Source organism: Diceros bicornis, chromosome 10, assembly GCF_020826845.1.
Source record: "Diceros bicornis minor isolate mBicDic1 chromosome 10, mDicBic1.mat.cur, whole genome shotgun sequence".
Lineage (NCBI taxonomy): Eukaryota > Metazoa > Chordata > Mammalia > Perissodactyla > Rhinocerotidae > Diceros > Diceros bicornis.
This window is the reverse complement of record NC_080749.1, coordinates 44,382,355-44,400,197: the sequence shown is the minus strand read 5'-3', so window position 1 is coordinate 44,400,197 and position 17,843 is coordinate 44,382,355. Positions and strand designations below refer to the sequence as shown.

The 17,843-nt window shown below is 42.0% G+C and overlaps 1 protein-coding gene, 1 long non-coding RNA gene and 1 pseudogene across 2 annotated transcripts in view; 1 reads left to right on the top strand and 2 right to left on the bottom strand.

Moving 5' to 3' along the window:
• Positions 1 to 321: 321 nt before the first annotated feature.
• LOC131410504 (uncharacterized) lies at positions 322 to 8,280 on the bottom strand. The gene is made up of 3 exons (XR_009221269.1): positions 7,355 to 8,280; positions 1,965 to 2,071; positions 322 to 1,515 (listed from the first exon to the last, which is right to left on the bottom strand). It is a non-coding gene; the product is annotated as an uncharacterized LOC131410504 (long non-coding RNA).
• Positions 8,281 to 8,559: 279 nt separating this feature from the next.
• On the bottom strand, positions 8,560 to 16,273 carry LOC131410441 (eukaryotic translation initiation factor 3 subunit E-like; annotated as a pseudogene).
• An 874-nt stretch (positions 16,274 to 17,147) lies between these two features.
• DPP4 (dipeptidyl peptidase 4) overlaps positions 17,148 to 17,843 on the top strand; it is an 86,317-nt gene continuing 85,621 nt past the window's right edge. The window contains exon 1 of the mRNA XM_058549102.1: positions 17,148 to 17,348. Within this exon, the coding sequence (XP_058405085.1) occupies positions 17,343 to 17,348 (6 nt within the window). The 5' untranslated portion in view covers positions 17,148 to 17,342. The remainder of the gene's footprint in view (positions 17,349 to 17,843) is intronic.

Here is a 17,843-nt window from a genome sequence, read left to right as displayed (position 1 = left end):
GATAATTAGATTTGAGAAACACTCCTTTATACTGTTATCATCTACCTTCTACTTAAAAGCCCACCAAAATACCCTATTGTCTACTGCCTATTGCCTTTGGATTTAGTCCAAACACCTCTACAGGAAACACAAGGCACTTCACAATCCACTCCAAAATCGACTTGGCTTCTTTCTTCACTTCATTCATTTGCCCTATGTTCCAGCCACCCTGATCTTCTCCCTTATCTTCTCAGGAAATGCTATTCTTCAGCTCAAGTGCCACTTCCTCTGTGAAGTCTTTCTGGATTCTGAAGTCATTCTATTGCTATGACTGTTTTCATGAGTGCTTTTCCACTGGACTCTGACTCTGCCATCATTATCTACATATTCTCTGTACTTAGCAAAGGATTTGGACCAGAGTAATAAGTATTAATAAGTATTTATTGAATTACGAATTCAGAAGGGAATGGCATATATAAGAACACCAAGGGCGTAAACAATGTTCTTAAATGTTCTATTTTTATTTTAAAATGTTTTCTCTACAGTTGTTTTACTTTTATCTTCTGGAATCCAATTTTTTTTCTATAATAATTTCTTGTGACTTTTTCTCCTAAGCAAAGCAGCTATTTGTATTTTATGTTTGTTTGTTTCAATCCTGTTACTGAGATTTTAGTTCTCTAGGCCAGTTAGGATTATATCTTATATTAAAGCTTATTTTAATCTGTTTTATTTTTGTGTATACAATTGTGGAGCAATTTCATTTATAATATAGGACACATTCATGGCACATGGCTTAAAATTTTCCCTTCAGTTTTGTACTGATTTCCTAAATTCCTTTACACAATTTGTATGGATCTTGTCAATCAAATTTAATTCTGTATAAGAGATTAATACAGGAATGCTACATTATACGCCTTCCAGTTTTCTTGAATGATTTTTAGTATTCTGTAACACTTTTTTGTAATTAAGATTTAAATACCCAATCCCTCAAGACTTGCCATACAGAGAGCTGTCAATCAAAGAATTGGCAGGCTCTATGAACCGCATGATGAAGTCTTTATCCCTACTCTCTGATGCCTTCAAGACCAGCTTTTGCGAGTTGATCCTTCATTTCACATGTCTTAGAACTCACTCACACTTCTTATGCTTGGAAATGTAACACACAAAGTGACAACGTAATCCACAGCTAATAAGTTAGCGGCTATAAAAATGAACATCCACATTAACTTGCCAAGCATGGAGGATGGAGGTGTTACACTGTACTCGTGTATATATGTCTGCCAGGGCAATAGTACATATGCCTTTGGAGATGCTTCTAAGTTATGCAGAGAAGCCGACAATAATTCTTGAACTTTGTTGTCAGGATCCAGTTTCCTTTAAGAGCCAAACCGGCAGCAACAAAACACTTGGCCATGATCAGCCACAATCCAGCCGGCAAAGAAAACATGTAAAACTAGCCTTTGGGTTGTAAATTTTGTGGAAGGAAGGCTATCTCAGCCGACTCTCTTGTGTCCTAGTTTAGGGCATATGCTTTCACTGAAAAAATAATAGCAATGAAGGAGTTCTTAGATCTTTTTTCTGCATATCTCTTAACTCATTACATAGTCAAGTAAAATAAATAATTACCATTATTATTTAGAAAAAAATTTTGATCTAAAATTTGTAGCATTATCACCAAGTTTAAAAAAATACAATTCTATTTTTAATTTTCATTCAAAATTTAAAATTTTGAGTTTATTCAATTACAAAAAATTAATATTTAAAAGGATGCACTATAAAATTTCACAGCAGCCTAAAATTTGAACCCAACACCATAAAACTGAGTCTGCCCATTGAAATCTAATTTTAAATTTACTTATCTTATATAGCAGGATAGGATATTTGACATACAATGCTTTAAACACTTAAAAATTCTTGATATATACATATTCTTTTAATGTGTTATATTTATTTATATTATTTTTAATAAATGTAAACTCTCTTACCTTCTTCTCAATATGATTTTTAAAATTGTGTGATCACATACATGAGGGAGGAACATCTCTAGTCCACTGGAAAGGTGAGCCAAGATTTGTGTTAAGTAGAAGGAGAGCTGCGTGTTGGAAAGGAAGGAAGCCAACATTATCACATGCTTATTATAGCACGTGTTTAATGTATCTTATTTTAGCACTTACAAGAACCCCATGAGGTAGACATCTTTTATCCCTATACTGATTCATATGTTAAGTCTCAGGAAGGTTAGATAAATTACTCAAATTCACAGGGCTGGTAGATTTTAAAGCTGGTGTATAAATCCAGATCTAATTAAAAACTGTGTTCTTTTTATTCTTCCACATAGTCTTCCAATGTACAGAAAGTAAAACAGACTATAAGCTCTTCAAAGATAGGAGTTCTGCCCAAAGCACCATTGTGTATCTGTACGCCTGTTTGTCTGTCTGTCTTCATTCATTCATTCAACAAACACACATTCAGTGGCTACTCTGAGCCAGGCACTGTGCTAGGCCCTGGGAATACAACGGTGAATGAGACAGACAAGAGGCCCTACCTTCAAGTTGCTTGCAGACTGTAGAGGTTTTCAGAAAAGCAAAAAGGCAATGGTAATATAGCATGGTCACCGCTACAAGGAGAGGAGGTAGAGGTGTTAGGGGAATTCAGATTTGGAGGATCTGGGAAGGTGAGTTGGAGGAAGCAGCATCTAAGCAGAGACGTCACAAACAAGCAGGGATTATCCAGGTACAGGAAATGGTGGATGCTGCTGGGGAAAGAGTTCCTGGAAGAGGGTACTGAATGAACAGAGGCCTAGAATGAAGAGCAGGCCTGAGTAGCGGGCAGGAACGGTGGGAAAGGAGGCAACATTACAAAGGAATTTATAGACATGCTCAAAGGATTGGAAACAGTAGGACCACACTTGCATTTGAGGACAATCTCTCTGAGCAGAGTACAGAGAACTGATTGGGGGTAGGACCAAGGAGGGCAAGGAGCAAGGAGAAGCCACCGAGAGAAGTGGCTGTGGCCTGCACTCTGAGTGGTTCTGGGGACTGGATGTGAGGGAGGGAGAGCACATTGTGGGCTGTCCATAAAGCTTTGTTAGGTTTCTCAGGAATATTGAGAGGAAAGCACTAAAACAATTAATACTGGTCATAGCCCATCACATGGAGCTCCATGGGAAACAATTATAAATGAACACTCCCCATTGATGAAAAGGGACACTTCTCATGAACTCTAAAGTATAACTCTTCCTTTAAGAATCTTAAACTGCAGCATCTAAAGGGAAAATCTCTAGTAAGAAAGTACTCAAGCATTTTAAGGTATTTATCTTTGAAGAGGTTAGGGGTCATCACCTAACTTTCTATAATTGATAGGAGAGAAGCCATTTTTTCCTCTCTGGTCAAGATGCAGCCATTCTATGATTTCGCATTTTCTTGTTTTCCATATAAAAGTATTTACTCCATGATTAGTGAGGTTGTTAGTTTCCTCCTTCTGTTTATGCTGCACCATGCCATCAGACGCTCATTAGCTCCTTTATTAAGACTGTCTATTAGGTGCACACAAAAAGAAGAGCATTAGTTCTTTTGTATAATTTAGAGTTGTGAATTATTACTTTATCTGAGACCAAAATATAAAGGAGCGAGGTTACTTTTGGACATTATTCAGAAATTTTCAAGCCAAAATTTTTCATTTTTTCTTGAAATTCTCTTTATAAGTTAATTAAAATTATTATCAATCATATTTAATTCTATGTGTTAGCACAATTTATTCATGTACAGAGTAGTTAAAAAATTTTTAAAGCATTTCTTGTTGAAATACATAGTCATCAGTGAGATAAAGGAAGATTTCCTAAATCTCCTTAAGACAATTTACCTCCAACTCAAATAACACAATAAAGAGTTGTTTCACAAAATGTTATTGACTTTAGGGTTTATAGTAAACTAACATATTTTTTATAATTATAAGAATCATATTTAACTACTGGGTACAAAATAACATAATGATGTCTTCTTTCATCAATTACTGGTTTATTACAGTCTGGAACATATTATCATGTTCCTATTTTGCAGCTGTACTTAAAACAATTTTTGAACTTTTCTTCTTAAGTGTACTATGTTACTAATCCAATGTCAATTTTATACTGGACATAGTATAGAATGTATTATTTTATGAACAAACCTTAGATATATTAAGTTGTACTGTAACAAATTATAATTCTGTAGGTCAAAAATGGTCAAGGATCAGCAATTTCATATGGTTCAAATCTAACCTTCCCTTCCATGTTTTCTTACCCCTTTCTATTATCAGGAGGAATTAGAAATGGTCACCCAACCATTAAGTGAATGCCTAAAGGAAATAATACCCATCTAACATATATCCCATTAACCATTTGCCAAAAGTAGTTCACCCATCCATAAGAATTAACCTCCCACAGGGATGACTGAGTAGATAAGAGGTCCAGAAATCTGACTCTGTGTTATGTTTGAGTTAAGTTTATGGCTTTCACTAAAATAATGAAGACTGATTTGTTCTACAGTAAATCCTGTGTTTGAATAAAATTTCAAACGTCAATTGCTAAATATAAATGATCTACTTACTAATCAGTGCCTTTCAAAACAATAGGGAGGAGAAAGCTGCTAAAAATTGTCCACCAGCAATGCCTTCAATAGTGTATAGGGAAAAAAAACAGAGGCTCTTCTTGGGAAAACATGGAGTTTAATAAGAGAACCTGGTTTGTCCAGGTGGTTTTATTTCACTGCCCTCAAAACTGAGAATGCCTTGGTCACTCCTCTCTCAAAGCAGCTGTAAGGCCTGGAGAAGACAGCAGGACCTCAAGGGTACAGATGCAGGCACATTGCATCCTTGAACCTCTGAGATCCAGGAAGGAGGTCAGATCTGCTGGGTAGAGGGTCTCCACAAGGTGAGGGTTGTTGTATTTGGCCACTATGGGTAGTATACCAGGTGCTGCACAAAATCATTGAATAGAAAGAAACTCTTGCCATTTATACCTTTTATGAATTATATTTAAATGAAACTCTACATATGTTTAGCAATACAAGTAGCTTGAATTTCTGGATTTATTTTATCCATATGCACATTCTTAGTTCTTGAAAACTCTGAGACAGAAAAAAAAGATTATAAATACAAATTAGAAGACATTGTTCCTGCTCATAAAGTGTGTACATTCTTCTTGGGCAGAAAAGATGACCATACATGAGAGAATGAGAGAATACATCTTCTTACACAATTCCCTTCTGCCCTCAGGGCATTCGTTATCACAATACACTTACATAGCAGCCCCCCTTCTCAACAGCCCAAACACTGGCTGTGGAACAAACTGTTGATTAAAATACTTTCCACAATCCCCTTTTAGCCAGTGAGTCCATCTGGGGAACAAATTCAGTCCCTTCATTCTAGTCAAAAGCTCTTCTAACTTTGGGATCTTCCTTAATCAACCTTTGTCATGATGGGGCAATACCTCAGAAATCCTAGCTGGAAAATTAAGAAAATAACGCTAGTGAAAAATAATACTAATGATAAATCCACTGCCATTTGTGGAGCCTCCTATGAGCCCTTTAGTAAGTGTGTGGCTTATTTTCTGTGCCTCTTTGATCCTCACAATGCTGCTTGCAAAGTGCTGCTCAAAAGAGACAATGAGGCACAGCCTGAGCAAGCAGCTCACCCACGCTCTGGCTCCTCTAACAACTTGTCTCTCAAACGCTAGCCATCAAATGAGCCGGAGATTGGAACATGAGAATGGTTTGTTTGTTTGCATGACCACGAAAGTTTGACCTGCCCCCTCAACCCCATGTCACCCAAAGGTTTCAGAGTTTCTAGAGAAATTCTGCAATGCATTTTAAAACTCTATTGGGATTTGTAAAGGGCTCATTTAGAAAAGAAAAATGTAAAATACACCTACTACCCAGGAAATGCCATCATTACTTGTGCACTCCTTTCCGCTCTGCCTGGGTCAACGTGGACTCAAGGATATTCTTTCACAAGGTTTTGCTGAAGCTCAGGCTGCCTTTCCCCTAGTAAAGTTGTCCGTTTTCCCCTGTCTCAGCTCCTCAGAGGGCAGTCCAGGCATTTTGCACATTTCTCTCCTCCATGAGGCCTGTGAACATCTGTTCAACCTCTATCAAACTGGAGCCCATTCATGCATGGCCCTTCAGGGCACTGGAACATTGATCCACAGATTTTTCCTCTCCAAACTTGATCACAACTATTTTTAGTCCTGTAGATCATATTTTTCAACATTTTAGTCATTTTTATGTCTCTGCTTCTTCTCCTCCTATTTCTCCATGTTGTGTAATATTCCTTTGAGTTATCTTTTTGTAAGGAATGCAAAGAACTCGATGATTCAGGCCTCCACCCACACACCCACAGGTGGCAGGAGGCTCTCCTCCCTGCTTCTCTAAGAGACAAAATTGTTTGGCTCCAGTGCAGCTCTGTTTTTGCAGCTGTCAAGCAGCAGCTGACCAAGATTTTTTGCTACACACTGAAAATTGACATGCAGTAAAGTGTGTTATGGCATGGTAGGGTGGATGCAAGGTCTCAAAAAAACACAGAGGAAAAGTGTAATCTTGGAACTCAGAGTGGCAATGAACCTATGCAGAGAGACAAGCTTAACAATTTTATATGTGCCAGGTCCCAGGCTAGCTGCTGGGAATAAACAGAATAAAACCCAGTTCCTGGCCCTTCAGAAGGGAGAGACACAAATGAATTAGCATTTATTCATTCAGTGAATCTGTAAACACTTTATGAGCAGCTATGGCATACCAGACTTTATCTTAGGCCCTAGGAGTACATCAGCGAATAACACAGACAAAATCCTTGGCGATTATTGGATATGAAAATGCATAGTAGATGATTATATGGACTCTGGAGTTAGACCTCTTGGGTTCAAATGGTGGTTGTGTAATACTGGAAGGAATATTACCTCTCTGTGCCTCTGTTTCCTCATCTGCAAAGCAGGGATTATAACAGTACCTACTGCATGGGGTTGTTAGGAGGCTCAAATGAGCTAATACAAATAAAGGACTTAGAAGAATGTCCAGCACAGGGGTCCATAAATCTTAGCTATTATTACATTAGAAAATTACACTACAGAATTATAGGTGCTTTGTTAAAAAGAATCGAGGCATGAGGTTTTCTGGGAGCACAGAGGCAAAGCACCTCACTTGGACAGGTGGTAGGCAAGGCCTCTTACAGGACATGGCACTGGAGTCTGGAAGCTTGACTAGGATTTAGGCTGGGTTTCCAGCTTGGGCAAAGTGGCAGGTGATACCTCTCACTGAGGTAGGCCATGATGGAAAAGGATCAAACTTGGTGTGTGTGATGGGGGGTGAGGAGGGATAATACCAGCAATAATTAATGCTTAACTTACTCTTGGCTAACTTGCATTTGATAGGCCTCTGAGTCATCAGGCCAGGACATCCCGGTGGCTCAGAATCCAGCAGAGGGATCCTCACTAAGAGATATGTGGACACATCATCAACATATAGATAAATTTGAAAGCCTCAGGGAGTAGCTGAAATTACTGGGTTATTATCTCATTAAAACTTCACAACTCTGTGAAGTAGGTTAAAAAAAACCTAGAAGCACATAATAATTGGATGACAGACCCAGGCTTCTCTGACTTTAAAATCTTTGCTCTTTATGCTGCGTTCCAGGTGGTATGTTGAGTGGCTGGAAAAAGCAGTTGTTTCTGTGTTCCTGGCTTTGATACATTGCTGAGTTCACTCCAACCCAACACTGTTGTAGTTCCTGGAAATACAAATATTAATAAAACATGTCTGCCACAGTCAAAGCAGGGGAGGAGAGACAGAATGTTAAGAGTTCATTTCAACGTGATGTGGTAAGGGCAGTGAAGGAAGTATGTGCAGGATCACTGGCACAACTGTTAAGAATCAGGAAAGGCTTCTGGCCTCAAAAGTCCTGATAAAACACATATGTCAACCTCCAATCTAGTCTGTTCATCAGAATAAATGGAGTTTGAGGGAGGAGAAAGATGTAGAAAGGTGGGGCCTTTGCCTGAAAGGACTGGTTTGAAGGAGATATTACTGAAGGGGATACTCAGCATAGAAGAGACAATAAAAAAGAAGAGACGGCAAGACCTAGGAGGGAAACAGAAGGACGGGCACCTACAGGAAGGAGCCAAGAGGACTAGCACACTCCAAACATCAGGTCCACAGCACAGCGCATCCATGTGTCTTCTGGAAATTCTAATATCCTCCCCCAGCTCCCCCCACAAAGCTTTTTTTTTTAGTAAAGTTAAAGTAAAGACTAATCATCTCTAAGATTTGGTCTTGAGTTTTGCTGGGAAGCTTGGATGGATTAGCAATTATAAACTTGTTTGTAAATACTGTGATCCCCATGATGGGCCTGACTTGTTTACCATGATATTCCTAGTACACTGCCTGGCAAAGCAGTGTCTCAATAAGTATGAACCCTGATTAAATTAAAGCCAAATGTAAATACACAATTAGTTATACTCAAAATATTTTTTATATTTTCTAAAATATAGTTGTCTAAAATATATATTGTATTTTACACAACGAATTTAGCATGTTGAAATTTTTTGTTTTTCCATTAGTAGAAGCCAGAGTCCTGAGCTGCCCACTCAGGAGCCTCTGATGAAGTTTTTTTCTCAATATTCATGGCATCATCTAGTTTGTATCCAAAAGACTTTGGGTGGTCTTTGCATTGTTACTCATAACTACGTGACCTGATTTAGAATCAATCTTCTAATCAAATTCACAATTCATCCTTCAGCTTCTCTTGAAATCATTTTTAGTTTAACTGTCAACATATTAATGCTAATACACTGGTGGATGTGACAGGAAGTCTTAACTCTAAAGAGACAAACATTTGTGATAAAATTCTCAAGAAGTAGTCATTTGAGCACTGAGCATTTTTCCGGGCCACATCAAAGTCAAAGTTAACATATAAGAATTCAATAAACTCAGTAATAGTGTCTTTATATGTATAAGACTCCTACTGAATGACTTATCTAAGTCTTTTAGCACCTGCCTGCATTTCCAAGCATCTTTGAATATTATGACTGCTGTAGTCAAATAGTCAAAAAATGTGGACACATCATCTGAATACTGTGGCTGATAAAGAACAAGGTACATAATGTTATAGTAACCTTTGGAGTACTTAAAGAAAACAGAGATCAGTGAATGAGTCATTCTCGCTGCTGAAACACTGGAACAGATAAATGAGAGAATTATTATCTATAGTATCTGTTTAAATGCGTAAGGTCTTCCATGGCTACATCCCCATTCCATATTATGGAAATAAACAATGACCACCCAAATGAGAATAAGTAAAGGCTACTTCTTCAGAGCTTGCTATAGCAAAGGGATCAGCCAGCATCACTTGGCATTTGGTCTCAAAGGCTGGCAGGACAGTAAGAGTGCTTTATGGTGAAAAGGAGAGGCTTCAAATATGCTGATTGGAGACTATTGGCAGGGGAAAACACGAGACAGGCTAAGTAGAAGGGGAGCATCTTACAAGATTGGATTGGGGAGCATATTAATCTTTTTCTGGTTGGTCCTGAGTTGGAAGCAAAGGTAAAAACAGGAAAGCTGACAGTCATTGACCAAGTCCTGACCACTCTGGGCAGATTGCTGTAGAGGTTGTGAGTCAGAATCCAATCGTCGTATATGGTCTGGCCATCGTCTGTTTGCATATTCAGTCTCTCAGCATTAAGATTTCAGGGGTTAGCTTTCCCAGAGTGAACTCAGTATTTCTGTCATATGCTGGAAACAGTACTCTAAAAGAGTAATGGTATTCTGCTGATCCTGAGTAATTGCCACGCTCATGTAGGAATTGTGTGTAACTATAGAGCATGCATTATCAATGAAGGCAATATTGCCTCCAAGGGAGTGGTTCTTGGGGGCAAAAAAATTATTCTCTTAGTATGAAGTGCAGATATATATATATAGTACATATAGTACACAAACAGACATAGAGTATATCTGTGGTATTAAAATTTCATGGGAGAGGGGCCAGCCCGGTGGTGCAAGCGGTTAAGTGCATGCGCTCTGCTGCAGCGGTCCGTGGTTCACCGGTTCAGATCCTGGGCACGCACCGGCGCACTGCTTGTCGAGCCACGCTGTGGAGCGTCCCATATATAGCAGAGGAAGATGGGCATGGATGTTAGCCCAGGGCCAATGTCCCTCAGCAAAAAGAGGAGGAGTGGCATCCGATGTTAGCTCAGCGCTGATCTTCCTCACGAAAAAAAAAAAAAATTTCATGGGAGAGTGGTTAGGAAAAAAGTATCTAAAATAGATTCAGAGTGGGGAAAGGTAAAGAATAAAGAAAAAAAGTTTGAGAAAGACACTGTAGAGCCTATGTAAATACCTCCACTAAAATTATGCTTTTAGCCAGGAAGCTAAAGAGCATCAGACCATCCCTGTTGGACTGTGTTTGCCTTGTAGTTTCTGGCTCTTCAAACTTCTTCCCACTTGGTTTCACTTCTATTTGAAAGATTAGAACTACTGTCCTTTCTCCCCTCAAAGCACAAGGAATATCACCAGAATAAAGGTCTTTGGACACACCCATAGCAAAGACCTCCATGTGATATCACTAAGAAGATCCAGTTTCCCGTGTAGTTATTCTTTTCCATCCTAAATCCCCTTCACGAAGAGAAACTCAAGCAGCAGAAACCAGTTTAAGTCTGATTGGGTTCCTTTCTCTGGCAAAAACTTTCAGTGGCTCCCTAGTACATACCGAATATTGAATTTAAAATTGAAGAACACATCCATGACTGACCTTTATTTCCCTATACTCTCTAGAATACCTTATATTCTGGTGAAACAAAACTAACAGATATTCCCTAAAGCTCCTCCATCTTTCCTCTCAAGCCTTCGTGTATAGTTATTCCTTCAGCCTGAAATTTCTTCTTTCCATATATCTAAATTCATAGGATTAGCCAGCCAGCTATCTGTCTATCACCTATGCATCTCTTGGTAGAAATGAATTTTGTTGTAAATAAGTTCTACCTCGAGAAGAATAATATTCCAAACTATAGTTGGTAGGGAAAGCAGAAAATCGAACAGAAACAGCTGGGGTTAATGTTGAAGGTAACAAGGAAGAGTGAGATTTGACCTGGACTTCAAAGGAGGTGAGATGTGAAGTTTGGCTTTGGGGCAGCAGGAAGTCATTCCCACATAGATGGGCAAAGTTCCCCAAACAGGTGGAGGGCAGGTGTCCACCGAGCAAAAGAACAAATAAATACCTTGGTACTTCCTTCCCTTAGCCTCCAGAGCCGCAGGCGAGAGTAAAATCTGTTCAGCTCCCTCACCACGCCCCCACCTCTGCCATCCTCCCACTCTCTCTTCTATCTACATGTGAGATCTCATTTCTTCCACACCTCTGGTTCCAGCTCCCAAGAACACAAAGAAAGGTCTGATGTTATTTTTCCTTCGTTTACCATTTCATTTTTTCATTTATTCAACCAACACTTATTGACTACTGATGTGTTCCAGGTATTTTACTGGACACTGGAAGGAGAAGGATGGAAGAGAAAGATAAAAGAACAAATGGAACATTTCCAATCTTTATGAGGAGACAATTAAGCAAATAATACACACTACAACCAGGTTGGGCTGCTTATTTGGTTATTTTTCTTTCTTTCTTTTTTTTTGGAGGGGGTGAGGAAAATGGTCCCTGAGATAACATCTGTGCCAATCTTCCCCAATTTTTTGTATGTGGGGCACCCAAACAGCATGGCTTGATGAGCAATGGGTAGGTCTGTGCCCAGGATCCAAACCCACAAACCTAACCGCCACGCACGGGGCTGGCCCCCGGTTATTTTTCATTTGGGCCTTCCCATCCTTTCTTCGCCCTTATCTTCCCTGCCCAGTGCCTTAGGAAGCTGACCCCTGCAGATAGCATCCTCTATGATCCAGGCTCCTTTACCCTCTGCCTTTAGTTGGATTCAGCCAGTATGAGGCACAAGCAAGATGTTAAAGAGAAATATGAGAAAGAGACCAAAGTATTTATTCCTTCTGCTTTTTATCTGCTTTCTGCTGCAATCTAACACTGGCTGCATCCTTCTAGGGCAACAGCTCACTCTAGGTGACCCCACCTCCAAGACTCAGGTTCTTAAAATAGGCTATTAACCTAAACAGCTGCAGGCATAACATGGCGATCAGAGTGTTTAATCTGCATTGGTGGTGGTTCATTTATCATGGGATACCTAAGAATGAAGTGGATGAGCAGCATTTTAAACCATGGCTTGATTTAGGCAATCAGAAAAATTCTAGATCTGGGGCAGAAATTTCACTTAAGTTTCCACAATAGAAATTCATGGCCTCTCATCCACTTTCCAGGCTCAAATCAGTTCAGGGACTCAGAATGCCTTGTTTGAAATGGAGGCCAGATCTTTTAGAGGAAGGAGCCTGCAATGCTGCCACAGTACATACCTTAAAATCTTCTTCCAAATCTTCTTTAGAAGGATGGGTGACATACAGCTAAGTTTGAAAACACCCTGTGAAAAGAGATATGCCCAGACCTCCCAGGAGTTTTTAAATACTGGTCAGAGGCTTATTCTAATTTCTATAGAGTTAAAACACCACTGTGGTCCAGTGGTATATTAGTTTCCTATTGCTGCTGTAACAAATTACTACAAACCTAGTGACCTGAAACAACACAAAAGTACTATCTCACGGTTCCAGAGATCAGAAGTCTGAAATGGGTCATACTGAGCTAAAGTCAAGGTGTCATCAGAGCTGCGTTCCTTCTAGAGGCTCTAGGGGAGAATTCGTTTCCTTGCTTTTTCCAGCTTCTAGAGTCTGCCTGCATTCCTTGGCTCATTTATCCCCTGATCCACAGAGAGAGATTATGGTATATAAACACCAAGTGGAAGCCCCTTGAACTGTCCCTCCACATCCATACGATAAACCAAAAGTAATACTGCATCCTTGGGCAAGTACAGAGATTAGTGTCACTATCTAAGAACTTGAAAGATACAGGAATGCTGGTTCTCTATCCTATACACAATTAACTTCCCTGTTCAGCCCGTGCAAAAGTAAGATGGGTTATGGAAAATAATTATGGATCAATCTCAGCTGCCATTTCCAGTGTGGTAACTTTACTGAATCAAACAACACAGTCAGTCCTAATATCTGGAGCTATTAACCTGAAGAACACTTTTTTTTTCTTGAATCTAATTAATAAGGACCATCCAAAACAGTTTGCCTTCACCTGGAAGGGTGAGGAGTGTAGTTTTACCCTCTTACTTCAGGGCTATGTCAACTCTCTCGCTCTCTGTCATAATATAGTCTCCTGGGACCTTGAGCATCTTGATATCCCATAGAACACCACATTGGTCCATTACATTAGTGACATTATGCTAATTGCACCTCAAGTACAGTAAGTAGCAAGTTCCTTCCATGCTTTAGTAAAACAAAATGTGACCACAGGGTAGAGGATAAATCCCATGAAAATTAAGCAAAGTTTCAAAGGAGTCAGAGGTCTGGAGCATGTCAGGATATCCCCTCCACAGTAAAAGATAAGTCACTACCCGTTCCATGCCCATCACAAAGGGAAACAATGTTTGCCAGAACTCTTTGCATTCTGGAGGCACCATATACCACAACTGGATGTGCTTCTCCAACCCATTTTCTCAGTAGCCTCTAAGGTTATCTGTTTCAAATGAAGCCTAGAGCAAGAGAGGGCTCCCCAGGTCTAGGCTATAGTGCAAGCTGCCCTGATACTTGGATCTTAATGACCTAGCACACACAATAGTAGAAGTGCTGGTGACAGCCAGAGAGACTGTACAAAGCCTCTGGCAAGCCCCGATAGAAGAATCACAGAGAAAACGTCTAGGGTTTCCAGAACAAATTCATGCCCTCTTTACCAATTTTATTAGTTATCTATTGATGTATAATAAAATACCACAAAACTTTGGGGCCCATCTTAGATGCTGGCTACAACAGTCAATGACTATTCACTATAAGAAAATCAACTCTACTCTTTCTACAGAGCCCTGGTAGAGAATGAAAGCATATTAGTTTGCTAGGACTGCTGTAACAAAGTACCACAAACTGGGTGGCTCAAACAACAGAAATGTATTGTCTCACAGTTCCGGAGGCTAGAAGTCTAAAATCAAGGGATCAGCAGGGTTGGTTCCTTCTGAGGGCTATGAGGGAAGGATCTGTTCTAAGCTTCTCTCCTTGGCTTGTAGATGGTCATCTTCTCCCTGTGTCTCTTCACATCATCTTCTCTCTATGTGTGTCTGTCTCTGTGGCCAAATTTCCCCTTTTTATAAGGACACCAATCATATTAGATCAGAGCCCACCCTAATGACTTCTTTTTACTGATTACTTCTCTAAAGACCTTATCTCCAAATAAGGTCACTTTCTGAAATCCTGGGGATTAGGACTCCAATGTGTCTTTTTTGGAGGGGGCACAATTCAACTCACAACACCAACTATACAACCTGAGCTACCCATACTGAACTGGTTGTTACCTGATCCACCAAATGATAAAGTTGGGCATCTTCAGCAGCATCCCATTATTAAGTGAAAATAGTATCTATAAGATATAGCAGATGAGTACAAGAGGTCCAGAAGGCACAAACAAATCGCATGAGCAGAGAACTTAGACTCCATGGTGCCTTCTCCCACTGCTTCAATGTCTCTCCCTCAACACACACCTATGGCTTCACGGCTTCATAGGGAGTTCCCCATAACCAGACAACAGAGGGGGAAAGAGTCAGCCTTATGCAAAGTAAGCTGGTACCAGTCATAAGTGGATGGCTGCTGTTTCATAGCCCCACTCAGAGATGCCCAGAAATACAGTAGAAAGAGAAATCTTCCTAACAGACAAAACTTTGAGTAGTACATCTGTTTTTTCCACTTTGCATGGAAAGAGAGATGGCCTGATATAAGATCTACACTGACTCATAGATAGTGGCTAATGTTTTGGCCAGCTGGCTCCTTAGGGACTTGGAAAAAACAAGATTGAAAGACTGGTGACAAAGAGGTCAGGTTGGGGGAGACTTGCGAAAGAATCTGTTAAAGTGGGCAAAGTGTGAAGATATTTGTGCCTCATGGAATGGCCTCCAGAGAACAAGATGATCTATCCCGTGGATGTCAGCCAACTTCCCCCAGCTTCCCCAGGGCTTGCTGTATGTGCAGTGCCACGGTGCAGGCATGGAGGTTAAGCATGGGCTCAACTGTATGGACATCCCCCCACCGAGGCTGATGTGACTTGTGGCTTCCCTCCTTCATTGCTGAGTGTACAAACCGATGAGAGCAGAGGCCGACACTGAGCCCCCAATATGACACCCTTCCCTGTAGTCCTTGTTGGATGGCCTCTCTTCACAGCTCCAGCTCACAAGTTCCAGTAACACTATTGACTCACCTCCCCCAGAAGTTGGAAGAGAGAGGAGAGGATGAATTTGAGAGATACTTGTAAAGGCAGAATTGAAAGGAAATGCAGCTAAGTAAATGGAGCAGGAGAGTGAAGAAGAAAATCTTTGACTGAAGTTTTCAGATTTTGTGAATGGTGAATGGGGACACTTTTTTATCTTTTTTTAAAGTAACTGCTTCCTTTTTTTTTTTTTTGCCAGGGAAAGATCGGCCCTGAGCTGACATCTGTTGTTAATCTTCCTTTTTTTTTTCCCTCCGCAAAGCCTTAGTACATAGTTGTATATCCCAGTTGTAAGTTGTTCTAGTTCTTCTACGTGAGCTGCTGCCACAGCATGGCAACTGACAGATAGGTGGTGTGGTTCTGCCATCAGGAAGCAAACCCAGGCCACCGAAGCGGTGAGTGCTGAACTTTAACCACTAGGCCATCAGGGCTGGCTCTGGGGAGACTTTTAATGACAACAGAGATGACGAGAGAAGGGTGAGGCAAGGCTGATAGAGGAGATGAAGTTTGAGCCTCTGGAGGTGGGTGTGGGTGAATGTATGTATGTACGTATCATAAGCAACTAATGGTCAAGAGGGGAAAAAATCCCTGAGTTCAGAAGCAAAGTCTAGATTGGAGATAAAGGACGGAAACTTGAATTTACTCATAATCATGTGTTAATGCCTCAGATGACTTTTCAGTTTTAGTCTTTTACCTCTAACTATGGGCAGAGGCTTTGCTTTTCAGCTGCAGTGAGCAAGCTGAAGAGGCCTCTTGGGGGTAGGAGTACTTATCCTCAAGAGAGGAAGAGGGCATAGAGGGGCCCTAAAGGCAAATGTTTACCTGTGTATTTTATACTGAAAGTGCCAAGTGCACAGACCTCATCTGTGTTGTCCCACTTCTCTATCCCCAGTATCCAGAAGAGAGTCTGGTACATTGTAGCCACTCCAATATCTGCGGAATGGGTAGAATAAATGGGAGGATGTGGGGATGAATGAACGAATTAACAAACCTACAAGACATAATGAAGAGAAGGGGGAAGGAGAAGCCACACGACCTTTTTCTCCTCCCCAAATCCTCTCTGCAAGACTGAAGAATGAGGGGCCACGTGGAGTAGTGGTTAACAGCATGGACTCTGAATTCAGGCTCCACGACTTCCTGGCTCTGTGACTTGGCCAAACAGCTTAACCTTTCTGTGCCTAGGCTTCCTCCCTGTAAAATAAACACAGTAAATGCTTAAAGCAACGGCTGGGAAAAAGTTAAGTTCCACATTATTGTTAGTGTTATTTTTGCCGTCTTGATGAGAAGGTAAGCCTGCAAAACAAGCCAGAAATTCCCTGTGGAGGATGAATCCTCTAAATGCCATTCACTAGCGAACAATCACCTTTTCTCTTTCTTTGCCTTCCAGACACCGCACTTTCCCCCAACATACCTTTCACTGGCAAGTGACAGGGGCCTGGGTTTTAGTTCCAGCTGCTAGCAGTGAGCTGTGTGAGTCTGCAGAGCCCCATGCCCTCTCTCGGCTCAGTCGCCTGTCCGCGCGAAGTTGCAGGAGCTGAGTGGGAAGGTCCCTTACTGCTAAGACAGACACGGTCCCGGCGTCGGCAGCCTCGAGTCTCCGCGTCGGATGCCGGGCGCCGGCTCACGCAGCTCGGGCTCTCATAACCCCACCCCGCGCGTCCCTGGGGCCCCCGCACCCTGCGCGCCCCGGCAGCCGCCCCCCGCCCCGCACAGCCGGGAGGAGGCGCCTCTCGGGCGCCCCCCGGCCGGGATGCCAGTGCCCGGTGCCCTGCGCGCCTTCTCCCGCGCCGCCCGCCCCGCAGCCTGCCCGCGCCCCTTTACCCGAGCGGGCTGGGCGCTCACTAATGTTTAACTCGGGCCGCAACTTGGGAGCGCCGAGTGACTCCGCGGCCCGGAGCAGCCGAGCTGGCCGCGCGTCGGGGCGGCTCGCCTGACTCCTGCCTGCGCTGCTGCCGCGAAAGCTCAGACCTGAGCAGACGCCAGCGATGAAGGTGAGTGAGCGGCGCGCCTCCCACTTCCCCAGCGCCAGGGTCGAGCTGTAGGCGCCTCTTCACCAAACCCTCCCTAAATTGCCCCAAAGCTCGCAGAACGGGACCAGAGACTCCCATTCGGCGGAAGCTCTAGGGCCACCCTCTGACAGGTGAAGGGACATCCTAGAGCTCTAGCTCTCGGACCCGCGGGGTTTCTGCTAGAACCGGGTCGCCGAGCCTCGGAGGACCCGTGGAGCCACCCAACAAAAGCACGCTTGAATCCTCACTTGGCTTCTGACCTGCAGGCGTAGAGAAGCAAACACTAATGTGCTCCGAAGCCACAAGTTCAAGGGCAACCGCTCTTGCAAACTCCGACTGGCACACTCAAACCCTCCCAGCCCACTGTGCCCCTCTGCCAGTGCGCGCCCATCGGCAAACCCTGCTACCTCAAGTGCAGCCCGGGCCCCGACCCTCTTACCCAGAGTGGGGCCAGACGGCTCGCTCTAACTGGACCTC